A 22,945-nucleotide genomic window follows, 5' to 3' on the forward strand; every position below is an offset into this window, starting at 1 on the left:
GGTTGAAATACAAAACAATGTTCATTATCATTAGAAAACTGATTCATTCCTTTGTTTTTCATTACAGAATTCAATGACAGTAGAAATATTCAATTAGAAGCTTGCCTTCATGCCAGCAAATGCTGTATATGAGTAGGAGTGATATTTTTGAAATGCCAGATGACGCACAGCAGTTGGAAATACATTTTCTATGTCCACATATGGAAATCTGAACATTTTAAGGGTGATTATAACACTGCAAAACAAGCACCATTATGCAACCTAAGCAGGAAACGGTACCATACATAAGACGTGGAAATGGCTTAATTCTATCTGCACGCCTCTCACTCACTCACTTCCTTTAGGCGTGCATCCTCTGACCAAATTCTCAGAAAAAAATCCAATTTCTGTTAACAGCACCATGTTGTCCTGATAGGATCAGTCACCTGGAGCGAGAGACCCAGCCAAAGAGGCAGCGCACTGTGGACGCGCTGCCACATTGTGCAGTGCGCCTTACAGCACTGACACACACAACATCCACAGACATGAAAACGACGTTGGATTAATGCACCAACAATATACGGCCAAGTTTACTTAAAAATAGATGCTTACAGTGTCAAACTACAAATGATATAAAACATGATTTTGCACAAGAACCATCAATACAAAAACATCTTCATGTGTGCAAAGTAAAAAAAAAAGAAATGCATATATATCATATACATATATAGATCAGATGGAGGTTAAAGTCAGAGGACTTGTGAAGGGGCAGTGGGCAAGGCTGGTTATACTTGCACTCAGTGCCTGTATCTCAGGGGGCTGAAGTCTGTCTAGTCTGCCTTTTGCTTCACCTATTCTTGGATAGTCACTCCTTCACATATCATATCACAAAGACTTGAACATATAGAGCTAAAAAGTCTCTCTCTCTTTGCAGTTTTGACATCATTGTTATTTGTTGAGATAATTTGGGGGTTTATTCAAGTTGTTTGTGTGATGGATGAAAATTAACGTAGGGAAACATACCTTCATCGCCTGAGCTTTCTTGTGAAACATCTCCTCCATGTTCTCTGCCAGCCTCTTAACCAGCCGCAGACCATCGATCTCTTCCACCCGTACTGCCCGCTCAAACTCCTTGTATTTCTGACAGGAAAAAAAAAAACACACAATCATGCAATGTTCTTGTGTTTCTGACATTAGGTCACAAAATCATGTTCTGAGTCTACAGTGACCGCAACACAAAAACGCTTTCGTTCCACTAAATCCTGTCAGCAGATTCAGGGATATGCGTAACATGCAACACTATATGAACTCATGTATATCTATGATACTTAACACTGTTTTGCTGAAACCTTAGCTAGGGTAAGGAAAGTAAGATAATCCCGCAATCTTTTAGGTTGTAATGGCTTTAAGGTCTTCCAATGATACATTATGAGTATTGAAAGCATTAACACGAAGAATGTATATTTTTATATGTACAGTACAAACACACAAAGTCTTAAGCAATCTTACATTTTTTTTATATTTTGCTAAGAAATGGGAATTAGGTACAGTGATTGATTGAAATGTGCAAATATACATGGACATAATATAAAAGGCAAAAACAGAGCTTGTACAATACTAATAAGCTTTAAAGTAGGGCTGTTCATATAACGATATATATCGGATGACGATATAAAAACATCTATCGTTTCATTTTACGCTATCGTTTGTTTCGTGGTGTCGCAAAATAAACTGTTTACGGCAATATTTGTTCATGGTTTTGATGGTCCCGTTACAACTTATGTCTAAAAATGTCATGCATCTGTTAAAACACTCGACTCCAGCTACACGACGCGCAGCTGGAAACACTTCACGCAAGTCGAGCTGCCCGAGATTCACAGAACTTACAGAAAATGTTGCATTTTTGTGATTTATGTCGTTATCGAACGATAGATGTTTTATATCGGGATATGAGATTCTGGTCATATCGCGCAGCCCTACTTTAAAGTCAACATTTTATTTGAACACCTTTACTCTTCAACACAGCCTGAAATCTCTGTTAGGTTTATATTGTTGGATTGCCATGTTAGAAATATATAACCATATATTCTTAGAGGTGTATGATCGATTGTGTAGTGATAGGATGTGAGATCCTTAGCAGTCTGCAAAGACACTCTGGCATACACACTCATCCTAAGGTCATGAGAGAGGTCGTACCTTCTTTTACTGTTTTATGGTACGTAAACACATCCATGTCTGTTTAAGTGCCTTTTGTTTAGACGAACTGCTGGACTTCCAGGCCCAGCAGATTTAGGGGAGTCGTTCATGGGGTCACATCTTGACCCCCCCCACACACACACACGCACACACACCTGCACAAATACACAGACGGTACTCTTTGTTCACATGTATGCCTACGTAAGACGTCATATGTTAATGAAACCATGCATATTCATGTAACCACAATAAAGAGCAGTGCTACGAGGGGGCTAACTGAGAGCGACCGGGGTTCGAGCGGCAGGAACGGCGCTCGTCACGGTTCTCTCCCTCGTGCACGAGACTACCCAAAGAGTTCAGCCTGGTGTCTGATGCTTTTGCTGTTGTAGTAGAATTGTCTTGGCGTTCCAGCAATAAGTTTCTGCTAGATGAACCTATCAATCTCTTAGACAAGATTTCTTTTTTAGGTCGGTTTCGTCGGGTCAGTTTTCCAGGCTTCTTGAAGGACATTAAAAGCTTCTCGTTAGATGTTTGCTGCCTTTCGTTCTGTTCTCCGTCATGATGATCCCACACTGCTTCAATAATGTTGAGATTGGGGCTCTGAGGAGGCCAGTCCACAGCTGACAGTGTTCCAGTGTGCGTTTCTATATCTTGGTAATTTAGATAAGATCCCCAACATCACTGGCTAAAATGCAGCCCCAAGCCATGACCCCCCACTGTGTTTTAGAGATGGCTGTAGATACTCTCTCCTGACCTCCTTATGAACATAGTGATGATAATTTGAACCAGGAATGTGAAAGTTGGATTCATCACTCCATAAGACCTTTGCCACTCATTTCAAGGCCGTTTCAGTTCTTGTGCATTTGGCCCCCGCCTGTTTCTACTCGTTTCCCTTCCCTGTCAATGATTTCTTAATAGCCATCCTTGCATTAAGACTATTTCTGATAAGGCTTTAGGAATCAGTAAATAGATCAATCGAAGGGCCAAATGGATCTCTTAGGTCCTGTGTCAGCTTTATGCAGCATTTCTTCCTATTTCTTAAGGACATGACTGTCAGATACTGTTCATCTGATGGGGATAGTTTGTTTAGGCCTGCCACTTCAGTAATCCTCCACTTGTTAAGTTTACTCAATTTTTTAAGGACACACATGGTGCAAAAATACTATTTTATGCCTGTCATGTGTTTTTTCATGTATTATTTATAGCTTTTTTTCAAAGATTCAGCTAAAGAATGAAAATGGTTAGGTACAATAATTATACTGAAATTGAAAGACCTTTAAAAAGCCTGCAGAACAACTTCTCAAGACCACTTTAAATTGCAAGAAAGTCTGGCTTCTTGGAATCAAACTATAAAGAAGGGTGACTGAAGACTTGACTAAACAGCACTATATGCTTGCAGTTAAAAGGCTAAAATACATATATAAGTGCACAAGCCAAAATCACTCTGGGTATTGTATATATATATATATATATATATATATATATATATATATAGTAATAGTTTGCCAACTTCAAATTTGAACGACCACACATTAAGTGCTGATGAACACACCACTGCACTCAGTATCTGCACTTCACAAAATCACGTCATTCTGCTATAAACCTATATTAGGATGCTTAGCTTAACCAGCGCCTTAACTGGGGACAGTGACATTAAGTCTCAGTAATTCCACACCCATACATGTCACATACACATATGCAGAGCTGATCTAAGTTAGGGTGTATATCTGTACAGAGAAAAAGGAGGGAAAAAAAGAGCCATTTTTGAAATCTGTGCAAAGCTGCAGGCGGCTGTGTTTCACTCTTGGGGGATTTAACAGAAGATTACCGCCATATCAAATAGCATGCCCTCTCTAATGTTATGCCAACCTGCTTAGATGCATGCTTTAGCTACTCCTGTACAGCAACCACACAAGAGAAGCATAGTGAGGGAAAGAGAGATCATGGTAGGAGGAGAGGAATGAAGACAGCATCACACATTGAAGCAGCAGCTTTTGGATTTAAGCAATCATCTGAAAAACTGCAACTTCAAAACAGAGGGCAACACTTGTTTCATACCAAAACTTTCAAAAATGGTGAATTTCTTTGTAGTCGAGGAATTAGCCAAAATGTGATGATGTGATTTCAGAGAACAAGACTTAAGACAAGTTATTTTATTGTGTATAAACTGTAGATACAATGCAGTGCACCTATTCTTTGACCTGGAACACTGGCCTAGCTACTGAACGCCAAAAAGAGATTGGATGATGGCCATGAATAGCAGAATCTTCCAGTTCTTGCAAAATAGTCCCTTACATCTGGATCAAGTGGCATATAGCTAACAGAAACAGCAGCTTTTACCCCTCAGCCATAAAAGGATGACGGGATATGATCAACACCCTGCTAACCAGCTGAAGTTTGTGAAGGCAAAAACTCGAGAAGCAGGCAATGTGGGAGCTTCACGTAAAAGTCTTGGGCAAGTTCAAATCTCAGTGACCTCAACAAAGGTCAGAGGTCAAGTTTTCCGAAAATCTTTTGAATGCGATAACTTGAGAACAAAGCAATGTAGGATTTTTAAATTTGCGGGGTCTCGGAAGATAATTCCAAGAAGGTCAGTCAGTTCTGAGCTCCTTCTAAAGAGGAGGAATACTGATACATTCTTGGGGACATTCCTGCAGTACCTACATGTTTGCAACACAACAAGGTACTCCCATAACTCTACCTGACTGTGTTGTGGCGAAACATTTTAAGGCAGACATCCACATCAAACAAAGCTATTAGTTACATCGACCTCGTGTCACCAGCAACATCAAGAACCATGCTAGAGCAGTGATTCCCAAAATGTGGGCAGGGACCCCCTGATGGATCACAAAGGTACTGCGTGTGGGCCACAATAATAATAGAAATTGAATTTTAAAATTACTCACAGGTATGTTAAGTTACATATGTATATCATTTCATTTATTTATATAAAAAGTGAATTTGAACAGTTAATAGGAGGTGGTTAGTTTGTGTTACTACTCATTACTCTAAATTTACAGCTCTGATATTGAAGTTTGTCTCTGGTGGCAGGTGGTTCACCCGTTAACACTTTGGATATGACTGGGTGGCAAACAACAAGTGAAGATTTTAGGTTGCGTGGACACAATGGAATATTTTTTAAGGGGGCTGCAGCACTCTTGACTTTGGGAATGGCTGTTGAGTGTTACAGTCACTGGTGGGTCTGCCAAATAAGATTGAAGTCAGCCTGTGAGTTGTACCAGGTATTATAAAACACTGCACAGTTATTCTTTTTCTTTTCCCAAGTACCTGGTTGTAAGGTATACAGAGACAGAATACACAGGGCCTGTGACCAAGACTCCAGCGTGACATTTCCCAGTAGGAGCATTAATGGGTGATCTGATTGTCACTACACTTTCTCCCAGGCTGCAGATGGATGCTTCTTCAAATAATAATAATAATAATAATAATAATGGATTGGATTTATATAGCACTTTTCAAGGCACCCAAAGCGCTTTACAATGCCACTATTCATTCACACACTGGTGGAGGCAGCTACGGTTGTAGCCACAGCTGCCCTGGGCTGGGGCAGACTGACAGAAGCGAGGCTGCCATATCGCGGCATCGGCCCCTCTGGCCAACACCAGTAGGCGGTAGGGTAAAGTGTCTTGCCCAAGGACACAACAACCAGGACAGAGAGCCCGGGGATCGGGGATCACTTCAAAGGGCCAAATCAAAACCTACCACAATATTCAAGGTAGAAGGAAGCCCAGCATAGAACCTAGAGCTAATGTTGGCTCTACTTCTGCCAGCGTTGGCATCTAGACATTAACCTGGGCAAGAAACTAAAGTTCGAGGCAAAGACAATTTCACCATGGCCTGGACCAGGCATAATCCCCATGTTAACAATGCAAGATCTCAGAGAGCACATGGATGAGGCTGAGAAGAGAAAGTTCCAGACTTATGGAGGTGTGCGGTCAGCAAGGATACAAACCTGCTGGAAGCCTGTGATGGTAGGCCACAGAGCGTTTGAGGGTATTCCCTTTGAAAGTGTTAACAATACTGGTTATTACTGGTGAGAGGAAGGGAAAGGCCAGACATGCTTCCACAAGGTGGCTTTGGACAAAAGGGCAGATCAGATTAAGGGAAATAGCCAGAGAGATCGAGAGTAACAAGGAAATAAAGAGATGGCAGCAAGATATTTAAGGTTGAAGTTAACAAGTATAGAAATAGGATGATGGAAGAGCAGAAAAATCACAGACAGGCAATACTTAAGCGAAAATTTCTTCATTTCATTTCTTAAAGTTCTCTCTTTCTCTTATATTTAATATCACCACACTACAGACGGACAAGCGCCTGTTTTTATGCGTTGTCATTAGCAACAACGATGGTAACACCATCGTGCGTCCGCTTGTTTATGTTCCACATAAACCTTTCACAATAAAGCTCAAGATCCTGTTGAGACTTTTCAAAATAAACTGAATCACGTGAAAGAGCAGATTATTTACGGATGAGAAGCAAAAAAGAGCCGCCAGGTGCTAAAAAATAAAGCTTAGACTCAAACGTTAGAACAGGCTTTTCCCCGCAGCACGCCGTGTAATAAATACTCACAAAGAAAACGGCGCCGTTACAACTTATGTCTAAAAATGTATCGTTTCAGCATCGGTTAAAACACTCTACTCCAGCTACACGACGCGCAGCTGGAAACACTTCACGCAAGTCGAGCTGCCCGAGATTCACAGAACTTACAGAAAATGTTGCATTTTTGTGATTTATATCGTTATCGAACGATAGATGTCTTATATCGGGATATGAGATTTTGGTCATATCGCACAGCCCTACACAAGGTTAAAATAACTAAATAGAGGGCATAGTAAATTGTGCAGATTATACATTAAGTATAAATCCACTAATTTCCTACATTCCTCATTACGAGCAACTTGGCACAAGGAGTGCAAAGAGGAAGTCTATATTACATACAGGGCGTGCAGAATTATTAGGCAAGTTGTATTTTTGAGGAATAATTTTATTATTGAACAACAACCATGTTCTCAATGAACCCAAAAACTCATTAATATCAAAGCTGAATGTTTTTGGAAGTAGTTTTTAGTTTTAGCTATTTTAGGGGGATATCTGTGTGTGCAGGTGACTATTACTGTGCAGAATTATTAGGCAACTTAACAAAAAACAAATATATACCCATTTCAATTATTTATTTTTACCAGTGAAACCAATATAACATCTCCACATTCACAAATATACATTTCTGACATTCAAAAACAAAACAAAAACAAATCAGCGACCAATATAGCCACCTTTCTTTGCAAGGACACTCAAAAGCCTGCCATCCATGGATTCTGTCAGTGTTTTGATCTGTTCACCATCAACATTGCGTGCAGCAGCAACCACAGCCTCCCAGACACTGTTCAGAGAGGTGTACTGTTTTCCCTCCTTGTAAATCTCACATTTGATGATGGACCACAGGTTCTCAATGGGGTTCAGATCAGGTGAACAAGGAGGCCATGTCATTAGTTTTTCTTCTTTTATACCCTTTCTTGCCAGCCACGCTGTGGAGTACTTGGACGCGTGTGATGGAGCATTGTCCTGCATGAAAATCATGTTTTTCTTGAAGGATGCAGACTTCTTCCTGTACCACTGCTTGAAGAAGGTGTCTTCCAGAAACTGGCAGTAGGACTGGGAGTTGAGCTTGACTCCATCCTCAACCCGAAAAGGCCCCACAAGCTCATCTTTGATGATACCAGCCCAAACCAGTACTCCACCTCCACCTTGCTGGCGTCTGAGTGGGACTGGAGCTCTCTGCCCTTTACCAATCCAGCCACGGGCCCATCCATCTGGCCCATCAAGACTCACTCTCATTTCATCAGTCCATAAAACCTTAGAAAAACCAGTCTTGAGATATTTCTTGGCCCAGTCTTGACGTTTCAGCTTGTGTGTCTTGTTCAGTGGTGGTCGTCTTTCAGCCTTTCTTACCTTGGCCATGTCTCTGAGTATTGCACACCTTGTGCTTTTGGGCACTCCAGTGATGTTGCAGCTCTGAAATATGGCCAAACTGGTGCCAAGTGGCATCTTGGCAGCTGCACGCTTGACTTTTCTCAGTTCGTGGGCAGTTATTTTGCGCCTTGGTTTTTCCACACGCTTCTTGCGACCCTGTTGACTATTTTGAATGAAACGCTTGATTGTTCGATGATCACGCTTCAGAAGCTTTGCAATTTTGAGACTGCTGCATCCCTCTGCAAGATATCTCACTATTTTTGACTTTTCTGAGCCTGTCAAGTCCTTCTTTTGACCCATTTTGCCAAAGGAAAGGACGTTGCCTAATAATTATGCACACCTGATATAGGGTGTTGATGTCATTAGACCACACCCCTTCTCATTACAGAGATGCACATCACCTAATATGCTTAATTGGTAGTAGGCTTTCGAGCCTATACAGCTTGGAGTAAGACAACATGCATGAAGAGGATGATGTGGACAAAATACTCATTTGCCTAATAATTCTGCACTCCCTGTAGATTACACAAGTCTATATTATATTAATCAGCTGGAAAAACCACCTGATTAATGGTAGCAGTGATAGTGGAAAAAAAATTAGAAGAGGGTCAAATTCATTCAGGTACTTTTTCAGGATCTGAGTGTCTGACTTGAGCAGGCAACCCTCCTGTTCCAAAGAAAAGGTTCTACTAGTACTAGTAAGGAAGGAGAGAGATTTTAAGATGGGCTGAGCAAAGCAGAACATGAACAATGCAGGGCTACTGATAGCAAGAATTCTGGGATGTATCAGGCTCATAAAGGGAAGCAGCCAGTGTTTCATCTTAATTTCCATTTCATAGCATCAACACTCTGTTAACCGTCACACTGAATAGTCTGCGAGTCTTTGAAATGCTGCTGAAACGGTGCCTTCACTGCCAAATTAATTTGCACGCTACAGCCAGAAAGTTTCAAATTTCAAAATTCTCTTGAAATGTCCTAGTAGAGCTAACCAAAATGGCTTCTGTTTGACTGCCACAGTGGCAGAGCAAGAAAGCAAAAAGGACATAAATAAAGGAAGCAAGCAATTCCACAAAGCAATGAAGGCGTACCTAATTACATCATTTTAATGTCTGTTTAGACTTTTTTTTCCAGGACTAACAATTACCTGACAATTACAACAGCCACATTTTGCATTTCCTAACGCAAACATTAGTCCCTAACTCAACAGCACAGCTAATTAATTGTAGCCTCAAATAACACAGTCTGTGTCCAATCAAAGTGACTGGCTGATGACTCAGAATCCAAATCACAGCGACCAAAACCGTATGAAAATCAGTGCAATAATCCCACTGGCTCACTGACAACTGCAGTATGGCTGAGGGACAGAGATTCAAGGTTTTAAGCCAATCCTGATTCCTGGCAGACTCTGGTGGGCTGTTAAAGCTGACAGGTCAGTGGCAGCTCACACCTGAACTGGCTTGACAAGTTTCTTTGCCAATTTCCTCCCTTTCGCTTTAGTGCCTCTCCTACAGATTCTTCTTTTTCCTATACGTTGAGCATCTCCTGCTTTTCCTTTCTTCCTCTCTGAAATAAAAATACATATCCTATTACTTTTCCATTAACAGTCATATACTTTCATCTGCAGCTCCACTAAACCCACAACAATGAAAATGGCCAGAAGTGACAGATAATACACACTTCATCGAGGTGTAGGGCAGACGCAGAGAGCCCACGGCCTGAACTAAAGCGTTTAGGATCATGTTAGTGTGGTCAGTGAGAATCTAACAGGGTTCAGCTTACCACAGGCAGTTTGCAGCACTATGTTCAGTAGGCTGGGCCAGAGCAGACTGGGCCCAATTAGCCTGAAGCCATCCTCTTCACATCACATCATTATTGCACGAAGCCAACTGACATACATCCAGAAATACCATTTCCCAGGAGAACAGAAATAAATCAGTTAAAGCAGGATAGCAGTTCGATGACTGAAAAGACAACTGAGGAGTCAGGGTTGGTGAGTATTTGCTCAGTGTAATGTCTTCAATAATAATAATGGATTGCATTTATATAGCGCTTTTCAAGGCACCCAAAGCACTTTACAATTCCACTATTCATTCACTCTCACATTCACACACTGGTGGAGGCTACAGCTGCCCTGGGGCAGACTGACAGAGGCGAGGCTGCCATATCGCACCATCGGCCCCTCTGGCCAACACCAGTAGGCGGTAGGGTGAAGTGTCTTGCCCAAGGACACAACGACCAGGACAGAGAGCCCAGGGATCGAACCGGCGACCTTCCGGTTACAGATGCGATTCCCCCTGAGCCACGGTCAACAGAAAGAAGGCCTTTAAACTACAGGGCTGCTACTATGTCCCGCAGCATTACTGGAGTTATCTGAAAACACATTATGTTCCAACACAACAAGTTAATGCTGGAGGACCTGCTCATGTCCACTACGATTGAAGCACATCAGCTAGTGATAATTGCATACTATGGTGTGACTTGCTTTGAGCACAAAGTTTTCTGTTTTCAAGGCTTCTGAAAAGAATAAAGTGCATGTGTGACAAAAGATAATGACCTTATTTACAATCCCAAGAGTACATGTAATAAAATAGTGAAATCAATGTTGTTATGTCAAACCTTTTGCAATCAACACAGATTTTTCCATACAATCATTACTCTATTTTTCAATCTTTATTGTTGTCCTACCACTCACAGTTACACCTCATTGTTCTGCACACCCAGCTTTGCTTTCCTCTCTTCAACAGACACACAACAAAGTACCTAAAGGTTTAGTACTAAACTCTGCTACAACTGCTACATCAAGGCCTAAAAAAATAGACGAGCAAACCTGCATGTAGACACAAACAACTACATACAAAGAGAACTTGATAAATGAAATGTGTAAAAAAGGGCGGCTGTCACACTAACAATGCTTCTGTCTGCTTGGAGGTCATCATTTAAAGACTGCAGACATAATACTGGATGTGTTGGTATCTATGATTGCCATTTCATTGTGGTAAAGTGTGAAGTGATTAATGAGGGGGAAAACTTCACTCCACAGTAATTCTGAACCCCAATCCCCCAAATCCCAGCTCATTTTACGCGTCACCAGAGCACACTTCAACTTGGCCAACTCGCTCATAATCTCACAGCTGTTTGGATGCCCCGCCTTTGTTACACACATACACACACAGACGTGCACAAAGTGAATGCTTACACTCAAAACATCTGTGGACAGACATGACTATATGAACAAAACTTTAGCAAGAACGTGTGATTTTTACTGATTACTGATTGTATGTTAACGACTCATGTCGGGGCCCCAAAACACTAAACAAGATAATGATGTTCTTTTAACAAAGCTAGAAAAATTCATATGAGAAAAAAGAAAGAAGAATTTGGAAGCATGTGTTAAAAAGGCAAGTAGACTACCCTGAATTACAAGTCTATATTTGGCCACGCATTATTTGATTTTGTTTTCATTCATAAAAAGCATCCTTGTGTGTTTTGTTAGCCTCTGCATGCTTGTCTCACTACAAGTGGATGAGTCTGGTTTGATGAACAAAAGAGACTCAGAGAAGCTCGTGAATACGTGTGTTTGAGCATGTGTGTCTGTGTGTGTGAAGGACAACGAGACCAGTGAGTCCAATTTGCAGTCTAGTGAATGTACTAAACCACTAAAACGAGCAAAAAGAAGAAAACTGGGGTTAAAACAACAAACAAAAAAACTGTGTCGATGTTTGAAAAAGGCCATGAAAATAAGTAAAGGGTAGACGAAGCTCAAGGCACCATTACTATCAATTTAAACACTCGTCCTGTTGTTTCTTTCATTCTGTCATCCTTAAAGACTTGGTAACAACATTCAATACACAGCAGTAGATGTCAAAATCAACAGGTAACAGCCTCCATTCAGGCTGTGCAGAAAAACTCCCCAAATCTTCTCGTGTATTTTGCTAGTGAGAGCCACCCAGACCAGCTAGTACAACTTAATCTTTGGGGCTTTTTGGAGTTTTCTTGTAAACAAACCGTTTTCAAATTCACTGTTAGTCAGCAAAACTCAATGTGTGCATCTCGAGATCTAACAACCACTTTTCCTTTCTTACTGGAAAATGCATTTTTGAAAGCATTTCAAAACATGCAGCACTGACGTTCACGTTCACTAGCCTGGACCCTTTTTCCTCTTAATATTTAATAGTACATTGCTGCGTGGTTAAAAGTAGAATATATAATACTGTCTATAAGAGCGGACACACCGTCTGCATAATGAACTCTTTATACACTCCATGCTTGAAAAATATTTTATATGTAAGAGTTTTTGGTGTTTTGCAGTATGACTGAATTTACCAATATATCAACGTCATCCCTCAGAAAATAACATTTTAACTCTGATATGAAACATTTGCATTGCTTTTTGGACATTTCGAAACGCAGGCGATTTAATAACCTGCCGGACGAAGACCTTGGTAAATTGTTAAATTAAATCCCAGGACAGAGAAATGCAATTGGGAATTGATTGTCCTTAGGATGGAGTGCACTTTGGGCATGTTTGTGCTTTCAGGTGGTTGCGTGTGTTCTTTAATGGGAAAGTACGAGCATGTTTTCTCCTAAAATATTTTCACCAGAACAGACGTCTCGCACTGTCATCATTTAACATAAAGGGTCACAGATTCCCCAAAGCCATGTTTGTAATTACAGTGAACATGGCTCAGGGAAGAGGAGGAGACAGGAGGTGAGAACACGAGTAGAGCTGAGGTGAGGAGAGGAAAGAGAGAAGTGGAAGGGCCTCAGGCTGTCACGTAGTTGTGGCTAATTCTGTTTGTTGCCATCATGTCACTGAGGCACTATTGAGTGTGTCTGTCTGAAGAAATGGGAGAAGAAGAGAGAGGGGTTGAGAAACTGTTTGAAACAATTGCAGCTTGACGGATGTTGCATTCTGCTCCCTGTGAAACACTCTGTATACTTAAGTAGGGGACAGAGGCGCCAGCCGAAATCCACAGCAGGAAATCACTGCTGGATCACAGGATCTCTCAGGAAACGCCAAGCCATTGCTGTGCCCCCCTCCTCTTATATTCTCCCTTGTATGCCAGCCGACAAATTGTTCCCTCAAAAGAAGAGCGCTGGCCGGAGATGAAGTGGAACAATTAATTTCACGCTTGTCCTCCTTGCCTCAAAAGCATGTTGGTCTGAGTCCTGTGTCTGGTGGCAAAGAGACACTCGCCAGAGATTGTAAAACACACACACACACACACACACACACACACACACACACACACACACAGATAATGTAGGTAAACTGTAAATTCCAATCAAACACACATTAGTGAAAGAGATCTTTTTAAAGATCTTTTAAAAAGGCATGGATCATAAACTCCTCTTGGCTGGCTACCGCACCTTCCCTGCTGCCCCGCTTGCCGTAACCCAATCTATCAGTGGAGGCGAATGGAGAATTAATCATTACATGGACATGTCTCAAAATTCGATCAATACACTTTGAACGAATGGGGAGGAATGTGAAAACACATGCATGCAACCACAGCCTTGACAGACCACTCAGTCATATAGTGAGACGAGAGCAGGGCCTAAAAGGAAGCAGATAAGCAGCTGGAAACAGCTATCATGCACAGTGGCTGTTTGGCTCCTCAACTTTCAGCACATGGCACAGCACCCAGTAAGAAGCTGAAAATGCAGTGGCAAACCAACTGGAGATTTTTATTATTTTGGGGGGTTAGAAAGTAAAGATCGTCATATCTTAGGCCATTAAAGAGGAGATAGACACACAGTAACACACTGTAACTAATAAACTAGAACTCAAGGCTGTTTTGCGTTGGGCTTCATTACAATGTTTCAAATTCTGGTATTTTGTAGCTATAAATGTTCTGTTATCTCTAAACAGATACTCCTGTTTTTAGACAGACAGACTTTACACAGCGGGGACAACAGGCATAAACTGCACTATTGCACTATTATTATTAATGCAATTATTATTATTCATTCCAAATTGGTTGCTGGAGATGTTTTAGTCATAACTAAAAATGAGATGAAGGAATAATTAAGTGAACTACAATATGTTCATTGTTTCAGGTTTGTTGTGCTTTCCCATTGTCCTGAGTATAAGAAAAGGGGAAATGGAAGGATAATAGATGAATGCAATGAAAAGGACCAAATGAATAACGTGTTATTTTTGTTTAAACTTTTTGTAAACCTCTTGAATATATGATGAGTGTCTATGTTGCAATGTTTGTGTTGCAAGACAGACACAAAGAAGCCAACATGCAAATATTTCTAGACCTGACTGTACATTTGTTTGTGACAACAAACACATTGCTTTGCTGTAAAAAAATATTACTTACAGAATATATTCATTTTTGTTGTTGTTGTTTTGTTTTTTCCCACAAATCTACCACATCAAACGCAGGCCCCCAGATTTTTTGTTCTGAATTTTTGTTAGAATTTTCTTTTTAAAACTTTGAATTGTACCTTAAATGAGCACTTTAGAAGTAGAGATGATTAATATTGTTTTAAGTGATTCGACATCTATAAAATGCACAGAAAGTTGTCTTGTGTTATTTTTACATATAGCTACTTCAACACAAGCAATCCAGCAGCACCTCCTGACTGTGTGCTGCATTCACACAGTGTTTAAAAGCTGCCTGGAGGCTACTGAGAAGAACAGCTGTACACCAACACAAACACACACATAAGGCCTTATGGCGTAGCTGGTAGAGATGCTCAGGAGTTTGTCCCAGGGTGCACTGCGTCTGTTAGGTATGCACCATTGCCCCGCGTAGTGGGTGCCAAATCTGAGCTCTCTCTAATGACCGACATCTTTCACTGTCCTCACATGCCACACCATTGTGGTGTACCCACAACCTACACACACACACAGAAAAACAGAAGCTCCTGGCTAATCTAAGCCAGCGTGAAAACATATCTTCCCCCAATTTAATGCATTTTTGAAGAAAATGCAGCCTTTGCGTTAAACCGTATAAGTACAAGGATACATAATCTTCACTCTTTTTTGGGAAGCATGATACAGTTCACCAGAAGCACAACGGCACCAGAAGCAGGTCTAATCTGATCACACAAAACTGATTAATAGTCCACCACCTATCTGTACATGCTTGAATTGAGTTGGTTTCAACAAAGTCCTGGAAAATATTTTTCATGCTTAGCAACACATACAATGTGGCCTGCTGCTTCCCAATTCCACTCTCTGTATTTTCACAGCCTCAGATTGATTTCAGCAGCAGCTAGCGTGAAAGTGGAATGAGAGAGCAAAACATTGTGGTGGATATATAAAGGCAATATTCATCCTTGCAAGTGGAGCTTTATTACACTTTCTGGACTGCAGTTTCATTTGAGTTTGCTTTGAAGCCCTCACAAAGAAAAAAAAAAGGGGGGGGGGGGGGTAAATGTACCACATACGGCTGGCAAGAATACTGCTGAGAACCGCAGAACATTTATCAGCAGACACCATGAAGTTGAACTGAACACATAAACATAATGAACAATTTGATGTAAGTGTTGAACATAAGCTAATGATGTTGTACTGTGCTCAAATGACTGGGTTAAACAATATATACAAAGTCTACAAATCACTCCATATTTACAGTAGAAGCACAGAGTCTCCAGTGCCCGAGTCTTTTGCCAGCCTCTAAAACATGCAGCTACCTGGGTTTGAAAGATTTGACAGATTGCAGTTGCAATGGCAAACATCACTGTCATGCTAATGCGACCTGAAGATCTTGTTCCACATCATTTCCCAGGAGCGCACTGGGATGAGATATATGCGCATCACAGAGTAAACTGCTTTTGCTAGCACTGAGATGGTGCCTGCTTTGTGGGCTACATGTGGGCATGCATGACGTCAGTATATCCACAGTGTTAAGGACCATGTAACCAGAATGCCACAAACATTGTTTTAAAACATATTCATCATGTGTTTTTCAGTTCTTGTTTGTCTTAGCTGGCAACACTGTAGCCCATGAACTTCTCACATGGACAATGCTTGCATACAGCGCGGCACCATCTATTTTTTTATATATTTATTCTATCTATATTATTCATCTATTTTATATATATGTTATATATGTTTTTCAATATAACAGCAAATCATTTTAACAAATGAAGCTTTCAAAATTGAATTAAAAAATACTACATAAAAATATCATATAATATTAAGTGTTTTTCATAAGATATTACTCCTCTGTGTGTTGCTACAAGCATCAGCTTTTATTTATAGCATGATATTCAGTTTTGCTGCTCAAATTTGACATAACATCAAGCTGCAGTACAACATGCTAATGTTGCTAGTAATTTCTTTTTTTTGGTTCAGCAAACCTTGGGGACCTTATATAGACACTTCACCTGAACACTTGAAAGGTCTAATAAAGTACAATTAATCTTGTCTGTAAAAATAAGTCCTTTTTTATAACTTTGCTCTGTTTCACTATGGGAATCACATTGGTGTGACCAACTACAGAAGCTCCAGTGACACCACGTCTGTCTATGACAGCCCTGTCGGGCCATGATCAGGGCGCCACCCCCTCTTTGTAACACAGCCGGCCCTCCTTACTCATTCTCCCTTTCTTCTTACTTTGAGCTTCCTCAGCACACCCAGACTAACTTGGTTAGCTGCTTAACAGTTCTCAGGTGTCCTGTAGAAGAGTACACTGCCGAATGCAGTTTTCTAGTTCCAGTCTGGATTGTGCTGAGTCCTTCGAAAGAAGTGCACTTATAGTTACGCACTGTGGAACAGCAATCATGTCAAGGTGAGCTGTTCCAGCAGTTCCTGGTTTAAGTTAACAAGGCAGCTGATGTTTGTGTAACTCGGGCTAACACGTTACAGGGCACTAAACATGCCAACCCCCCGTCCACCACGAGCTGGATGGACATTAAGGAATAAGAGTCCTCACTCTTGCCCCCATTGTTCGAGGACCTCCTCGACCAAAACATGGGCAAGCTGGGTGGCGACAACTCTGCCTTCCACAACCTGGAGGACACCAGGAGTCTAGGCCACGAAGTGGAGCCGAAGTTGAATAAATTGGCTACTGCCAAGCTTGATATTCCAAGGCCAACAGCCCAGGATGCTATAAGGGCAGAATGCGACCTGTTTGATGGCAAGAGGCTCCTACTAGCAGCAGCTGTGAGGGGTAGGCAGAGTGGGGCCAGAATGTAGACAGGAGGTCCGCCAGATCAAGGTAGACCTTGCTGCAAGCATTCCTGTGCAGCAGCTGCTGCAAAGAGCAAACCATCACACCCAGAAACAGAAAAAGAAACGTTCAGCCTAGCATGCCAGCAACATTCTGTGTCCCTCCTCTCTTCCCCCCAAAGAGAAGGAAGGTGTTGGAAGGAGTAACCAAATCACTCAGAAGTCCCCAGTTCACCAGCAGCACTCTCTCAGTCCCCATCTCCTCTAGTTCAGGGAGGGAGACTCTTGGACAATTCACACCAAGCTCTCCTAAGCACTTTGTCAGTGTCACCAAGTACAGCCCAGGGTCATCAGACACTTTATTGTGTTTGGGGGGTAACAAAGGAAATAAAGTGTGCATTCCTGTAACCTGGCTGTTTACCAAGGGCAGCCCCCCACCACCAATTTCAAAAGAAAAACAAGAGCAGATCAGAGGCTCTGGTGCCGTGAATCAGCTCACCGGCCTTGGTTTCACAGTGAACCTGGAAAAGAGCTACTTGGAGACCGGATAGTGTACACAGTACCCGGGGTTAAGACTCCATCTCTTATCGCGTCACACTTTCAGAATGGAAGCTCGTATCCTTCAGTCACTGTCTCTCCCTTTTTCAGCTGGGGAAAATAACATGCGATTCAAACTCTGTCTCGGCCTCATGGCCTCGGTAATATTTGATTTGCATTCGGGGCTGCTTATGATGAGGAATTTTCATCGGTGTATCACATCTCTACGGGTGTGCCCTCACCGCCAATCTCGGTCACAGTGTAAAAATAACACCGTTATGTATCGTGACTCTCCGGCCATGGAGGAATCCACCGGCTTTTGGTGACTCTGACCACAGATGCATCCCTGTCAGGTTAGGCTGGAATCATGATGGCTCACATAAATGTGCTGGAGCTCCGCACAGTGCTCATTGAAGCACTTTCTGCCATGTCTCCGGGGGCAACATGTTTTAGTGAAAACAGACAACTCCACAGTTGCCGTAGCACATGGCTCTTCACCTTTTAAGCCACTCACGTGCCAGGTATTCTGTACACACTGTTCGGAGAATGGAGACTGCACCTGCAGGTTATGGAGCAGATATGGCAGAGATAGAGCCAGGCTTCCGTAGATCTCTAAAACACAAACTGTCCAGTGATTTTCTTCCTGTTAGACGCAGATGCCCCGCGGTTCGTGGATCCGCTGGCCCACCCATGGCCAAACACACTGCATTATGCTTTCCCCTGCTCAGCCCGATCTCTCCAGCATTAATCAGAGTGAGGGATCAGGGGCTGTCACTAATTTTAATAGCTCCACAGTGGCCATCCAAACACTGGATAGCAGAATCATTCAGCTTCTAACGGATGAGCCAAGGCCACTCCCAATCACAGGGGTTTCTGTCTTAGGTGCACAGGGAGATACACCATCCTCACCCACACCAGGTTGAAGTTTCTCTTAAAACTGCTCCGCTGTTGGCTCTAACCACAGCCAAGCGAGTTAATGAATTACACACTCATTCAATTTAACTCTCTTGTTTGCACATGGATCCTGGATTCACTAAAGCATGTTTGAGACCCAACCCAACCTTTGGTGATGGATATATCATCCCGGTGATCCACAGCAGAGCTGCTAGCATTTCCCACCATCCTGGGTTTTACACGGAGATGTGTCAGTCCAATTGCTGCAAATTTCCGGCAGCAAGCTCGACTACAGACATTTGTGTGTTTTAATAAGCTGGATGTTGCTGCACTGTCATCCCTGGCTCAGGCATTGCTGGAATCTAGTGCCTCGGGTCCAGGATCTGAGATCCTCGAGTAGTGCCGGAGCATAGCTTCAGAGGGCTGGCACAATCTTGGAGTGAGCTACATCTCCCATAGTGAGAAAAAGAGTGTTCTTTGATAGCAGAGTGAGGTGTTTCACCAACACTTCCCTCCCTGCTTGAGCACTGCTTAGAATGAGGAGGGGCTGGTTGGCTGTGTTAGGATGAACATGGACAGATATGGTGTCATATGAGCTTCTGTAGTTGGTCACGCCAAGGCAGTTCCCATAGTGATACACCTCACTCTGTCATCAAAGAACCAGGAATTGTGTTCAGTAACACAAAATTGTTTAGCAAGATAGAACAAAACAACGATGACCTACCAAATGCCTGCAAAGTTTTGATTCTGATAGCCTGCAAATATTAACTTTAAATATTAACTTTTTAAAGACATGCGAATTTCAGGTAGCTTGATTATGAAATAATTAGATTATTTCATATTTAAGCCACATTAATACAACTAGTATTTAAAAGCTTCTGATAAGGGTTACAAAATAGCCACTTGGTAAGTGTACAAACAAGTCTAACTTTCCTCCGAGCACATCTAACAGTGCTGCACCATCAGTTCAGCATCAAGGTGTTCGACCGTATATTTGGCTATTTGTTCATGACAGCATTACCTTTTATTTGCAAACAAGCAAACAGATAACAGTAGAGAGAAAATATGGTCATCATAGCCCTCAGAAAGTTTCAAAAATGGCAAATAAATTCACAACAAAACATTTTGTCATATTAAAAAGATACATCACACACAGCATTGATTTCAACACACATTTATTCTGAAAGTGATCATTATTATTGACATCATTGATTTGATCCAGTGTCTAACATCTGGTCTAATCAGCTGTCTCATAGCTTATTGCATCGTCTTAATTTCATCACAAACTCTCACACCTAGCAATGGAATTTAAATTCTCACTTTATGGATGTGGTGCTGCAGTCTGAGGTACTTAGTTGTGCTCTATATTATTCTGATGCCTTCTGTCTTTGTTCCATGCCAAACAACACCATGTAATCAATACAGGTCAGGATTGATTGATACTGATCCCCAGTGTCCTATGCAAGTAATCGTTCGTCACTGCTTGCTGCTCAGCATTGCCTCTATGCCATCCGCACATTAGGCACTGCTAATTTACTGTAGTCATTTAATGTATGCGTCACTATTACTGTTCCGTTACACTAACACACAGGGAAGTTATAATACATTTAATGACGTATATGCACGGGTTTTAGTATGCATATCAGACAAGATCTGTTAATAATACTCATGTGTGTTGCTACATTGCTATTCAGTTACAACTGTACTCCTCCACCCTGCGTTGTGTGCATGTGTTAGTTGCTTGCAAGTGCAGGTGAAGGTCATGATGAGGAGGGGCCACTGCTGTCCCACTGAGCCGGAGTTGGCAGCGCTCTTACAGTCTATAAGAAGTGTTGTACAAACAGGGCGTGTTGAAGGACTCCATAGAGCACAGTAAAACTAAATGTGTTTATGTGGGTGTGTGTAAGTTCGCACAGCTGAAGTAGAAGCAAAAGGGTGACTTGGGACAAAAGCTGTCAGCAAGAGCACCGAGTGCAGGGCGTTGTGCTACAGCCCAGAGGTGTGGACTCGAGTCACATGACTTGGACTCGAGTCAGACTCGAGTCATTAATTTTATGACTTTAGACTTGACTTGAAAAAATGTTCTAAGACTTGTGACTTGACTTGGACTTTTACACCAATGACCTGGGACTTGAATTGGACTTGAACCGGTTTACTTGAAAAGACTTGATATTTTACCCCAAATATAAAATTTAACATGCATATTATATAGAGATTGAAAATGTGACGTCATTCAGGGGTAAAACCGCAAAGGATTCTGGGAACTCGTGGCAAGCGGTACTAGCGCACGCAGGCTTTCAATTAAAATCAGTCACACAGCGATAAAAAGAAACACAAAAATAGCAAGAAGCTGTTGTATTATTAACTGCAATAGCCGGTCGCATGACAGCCACGGGAAGCCGACGGGTAAAGAGATCGGTTGTTATCGGATTACGTCGTTGAAGAGAAATTGTTCGAGCCATGTTTCCGAAGTAACAAAGACGCGACGGATGGCCTGGATTGCAGCCATTCAAAGATCAAATATAACGTCCCAGAACACTCCAGCTCACAGGTTAGTCTGCTCCAAGCATTTACACAAAGGTCAGTGTTTTTAGTAGTTAATACGTCATTTTCATAACATAATTAGTGATATAGGTTACAAGCAAGTCTGGCGCTGAACAGAAATTGTGGCGCTATGCTCCTTTGTTTATTGTGCATAAATAGTGAATTGTCCTGACACAATATTGCGTTTCGCTTCTGTTATTATGGTACACTGACAAAAACATATACTTTTATTCACAGGATAAAACTGTTGTTTTGTATCACTAATTGCCCAGTACGATTACAGCATACAATATTGTTGTCACTGCTACATTTCTGTAACGCGTACCAGAAATTATTTCCACTACTAATTAATTACCGTTGAGCTCAAAGGTTATATTAATAAACGGTTAACGAATGTGTATTTATGAAGACGATTTGTGAGACTGGTAAACTTATGATACGTACGATGGTCTTTCGTTCTACACGGTGCATTTCAAGGTCCTGCACCCATCCGTCGGTAAACTGTACCTGGGCTTGTTGCAGTGACCGGAAGTTACTAAACTTCATGAGTGTATGCACTCACTCCAAGAACCGTATAATTATAAATATGCATATAAATATGCTACGATGAGATAGCTGACTTCATCTAACTAGCAAATGTTGTCCAGGCTACGTTGGTGATACAGTTTTTTTTAATGTGTATGATATTTTTGTCATGCGATTTTAAAGCCGGTCCTACAACCGCATCCAAGAATAACATGCAGCTTATCTCAGAACTGTCGGTGAAAATTATTCTTGGAGCTAGGTTTAATTGAGCTGCATTTTAAAGAGGTGCAATTTCACAATTTGTGTATATTTTCTAAGTTCACTATTTTGTCATGTGTTGAGAAAAACACAGATTTTAAAATTACATGGTCTAATATTTACATTTAGCATAACTGCAACATTATTTTTTCGTTGTTTTTTTTTTTAAAAGACTCGAAAGGACTTGAAATTCAAAGTTTCAGACTTGTGACTTGACTCGGACTTTTACACCAGTGACTTGAGACTCGACTCTGACTTGCCTGACATTACTTGAGACTTGACTTGAGACTTGAGGATAAAGACTTGAGACTTACTTGAGACTTGCAAAACAATGACTTGGTCCCACCTCTGCTACAGCCAGCGGAACTATTTTTGCGGGTGTGGGCTTAACACTTGCTCCGAACACTGCGGTGTCCCAAGATCGGCTTCCATGTATTCTGTAGTGCTGTAGCTGCATCCTATCCATTATTAAAGCAGAGGGATGGAGGGAGTCGAGAGACTTTGAGAGAAAAGGCGAGAGGGAAGGAGAGAAGATTAACTGAGGGAGATGCAAAGAAGTGCATAAACGCATGGGTGAAAATATTGACAAAGGAAAGAGTTGACAGAAAGGTGAAAGCCACAAAAGTGAAAGAAAGAAAGAAAGTATAATGAATACGTAGAATGACCTGAGCATGCAGCAGTTTAGGACACATAGACACATACGTGGAGGGATTTGTGATTGATGGCGCAGCTATAATGACAACGATGTTCATTTTCCTATTGACAGCATTTCTTTATAAGAGCAATCCTTACCTACAGCATGCAGGGTGGATCCAGACAAAAGGCTATGTGATTGATGTCGACAGCTGCAAATCACAGACAGTCCTTCACACGGTGCTGCGCGCCTTAATG

At 41.6% G+C, this 22,945-nt stretch overlaps 1 protein-coding gene across 3 annotated transcripts in view; it reads right to left on the minus strand.

Moving 5' to 3' along the window:
- cacna2d3a (calcium channel, voltage-dependent, alpha 2/delta subunit 3a) overlaps positions 1-22,945 on the minus strand; it is a 130,298-nt gene that overhangs the window by 98,655 nt on the left and 8,698 nt on the right. For all 3 annotated transcript variants that reach the window (XM_076877974.1, XM_076877973.1, XM_076877972.1), the window contains exon 3: positions 1,003-1,119. In XM_076877974.1, coding sequence (XP_076734089.1) covers positions 1,003-1,119 — 117 coding nt within the window. The remainder of the gene's footprint in view (positions 1-1,002; positions 1,120-22,945) is intronic.

This window comes from Maylandia zebra, linkage group LG20 (genome assembly GCF_041146795.1).
Source record: "Maylandia zebra isolate NMK-2024a linkage group LG20, Mzebra_GT3a, whole genome shotgun sequence".
NCBI classification, from domain to species: domain Eukaryota; kingdom Metazoa; phylum Chordata; class Actinopteri; order Cichliformes; family Cichlidae; genus Maylandia; species Maylandia zebra.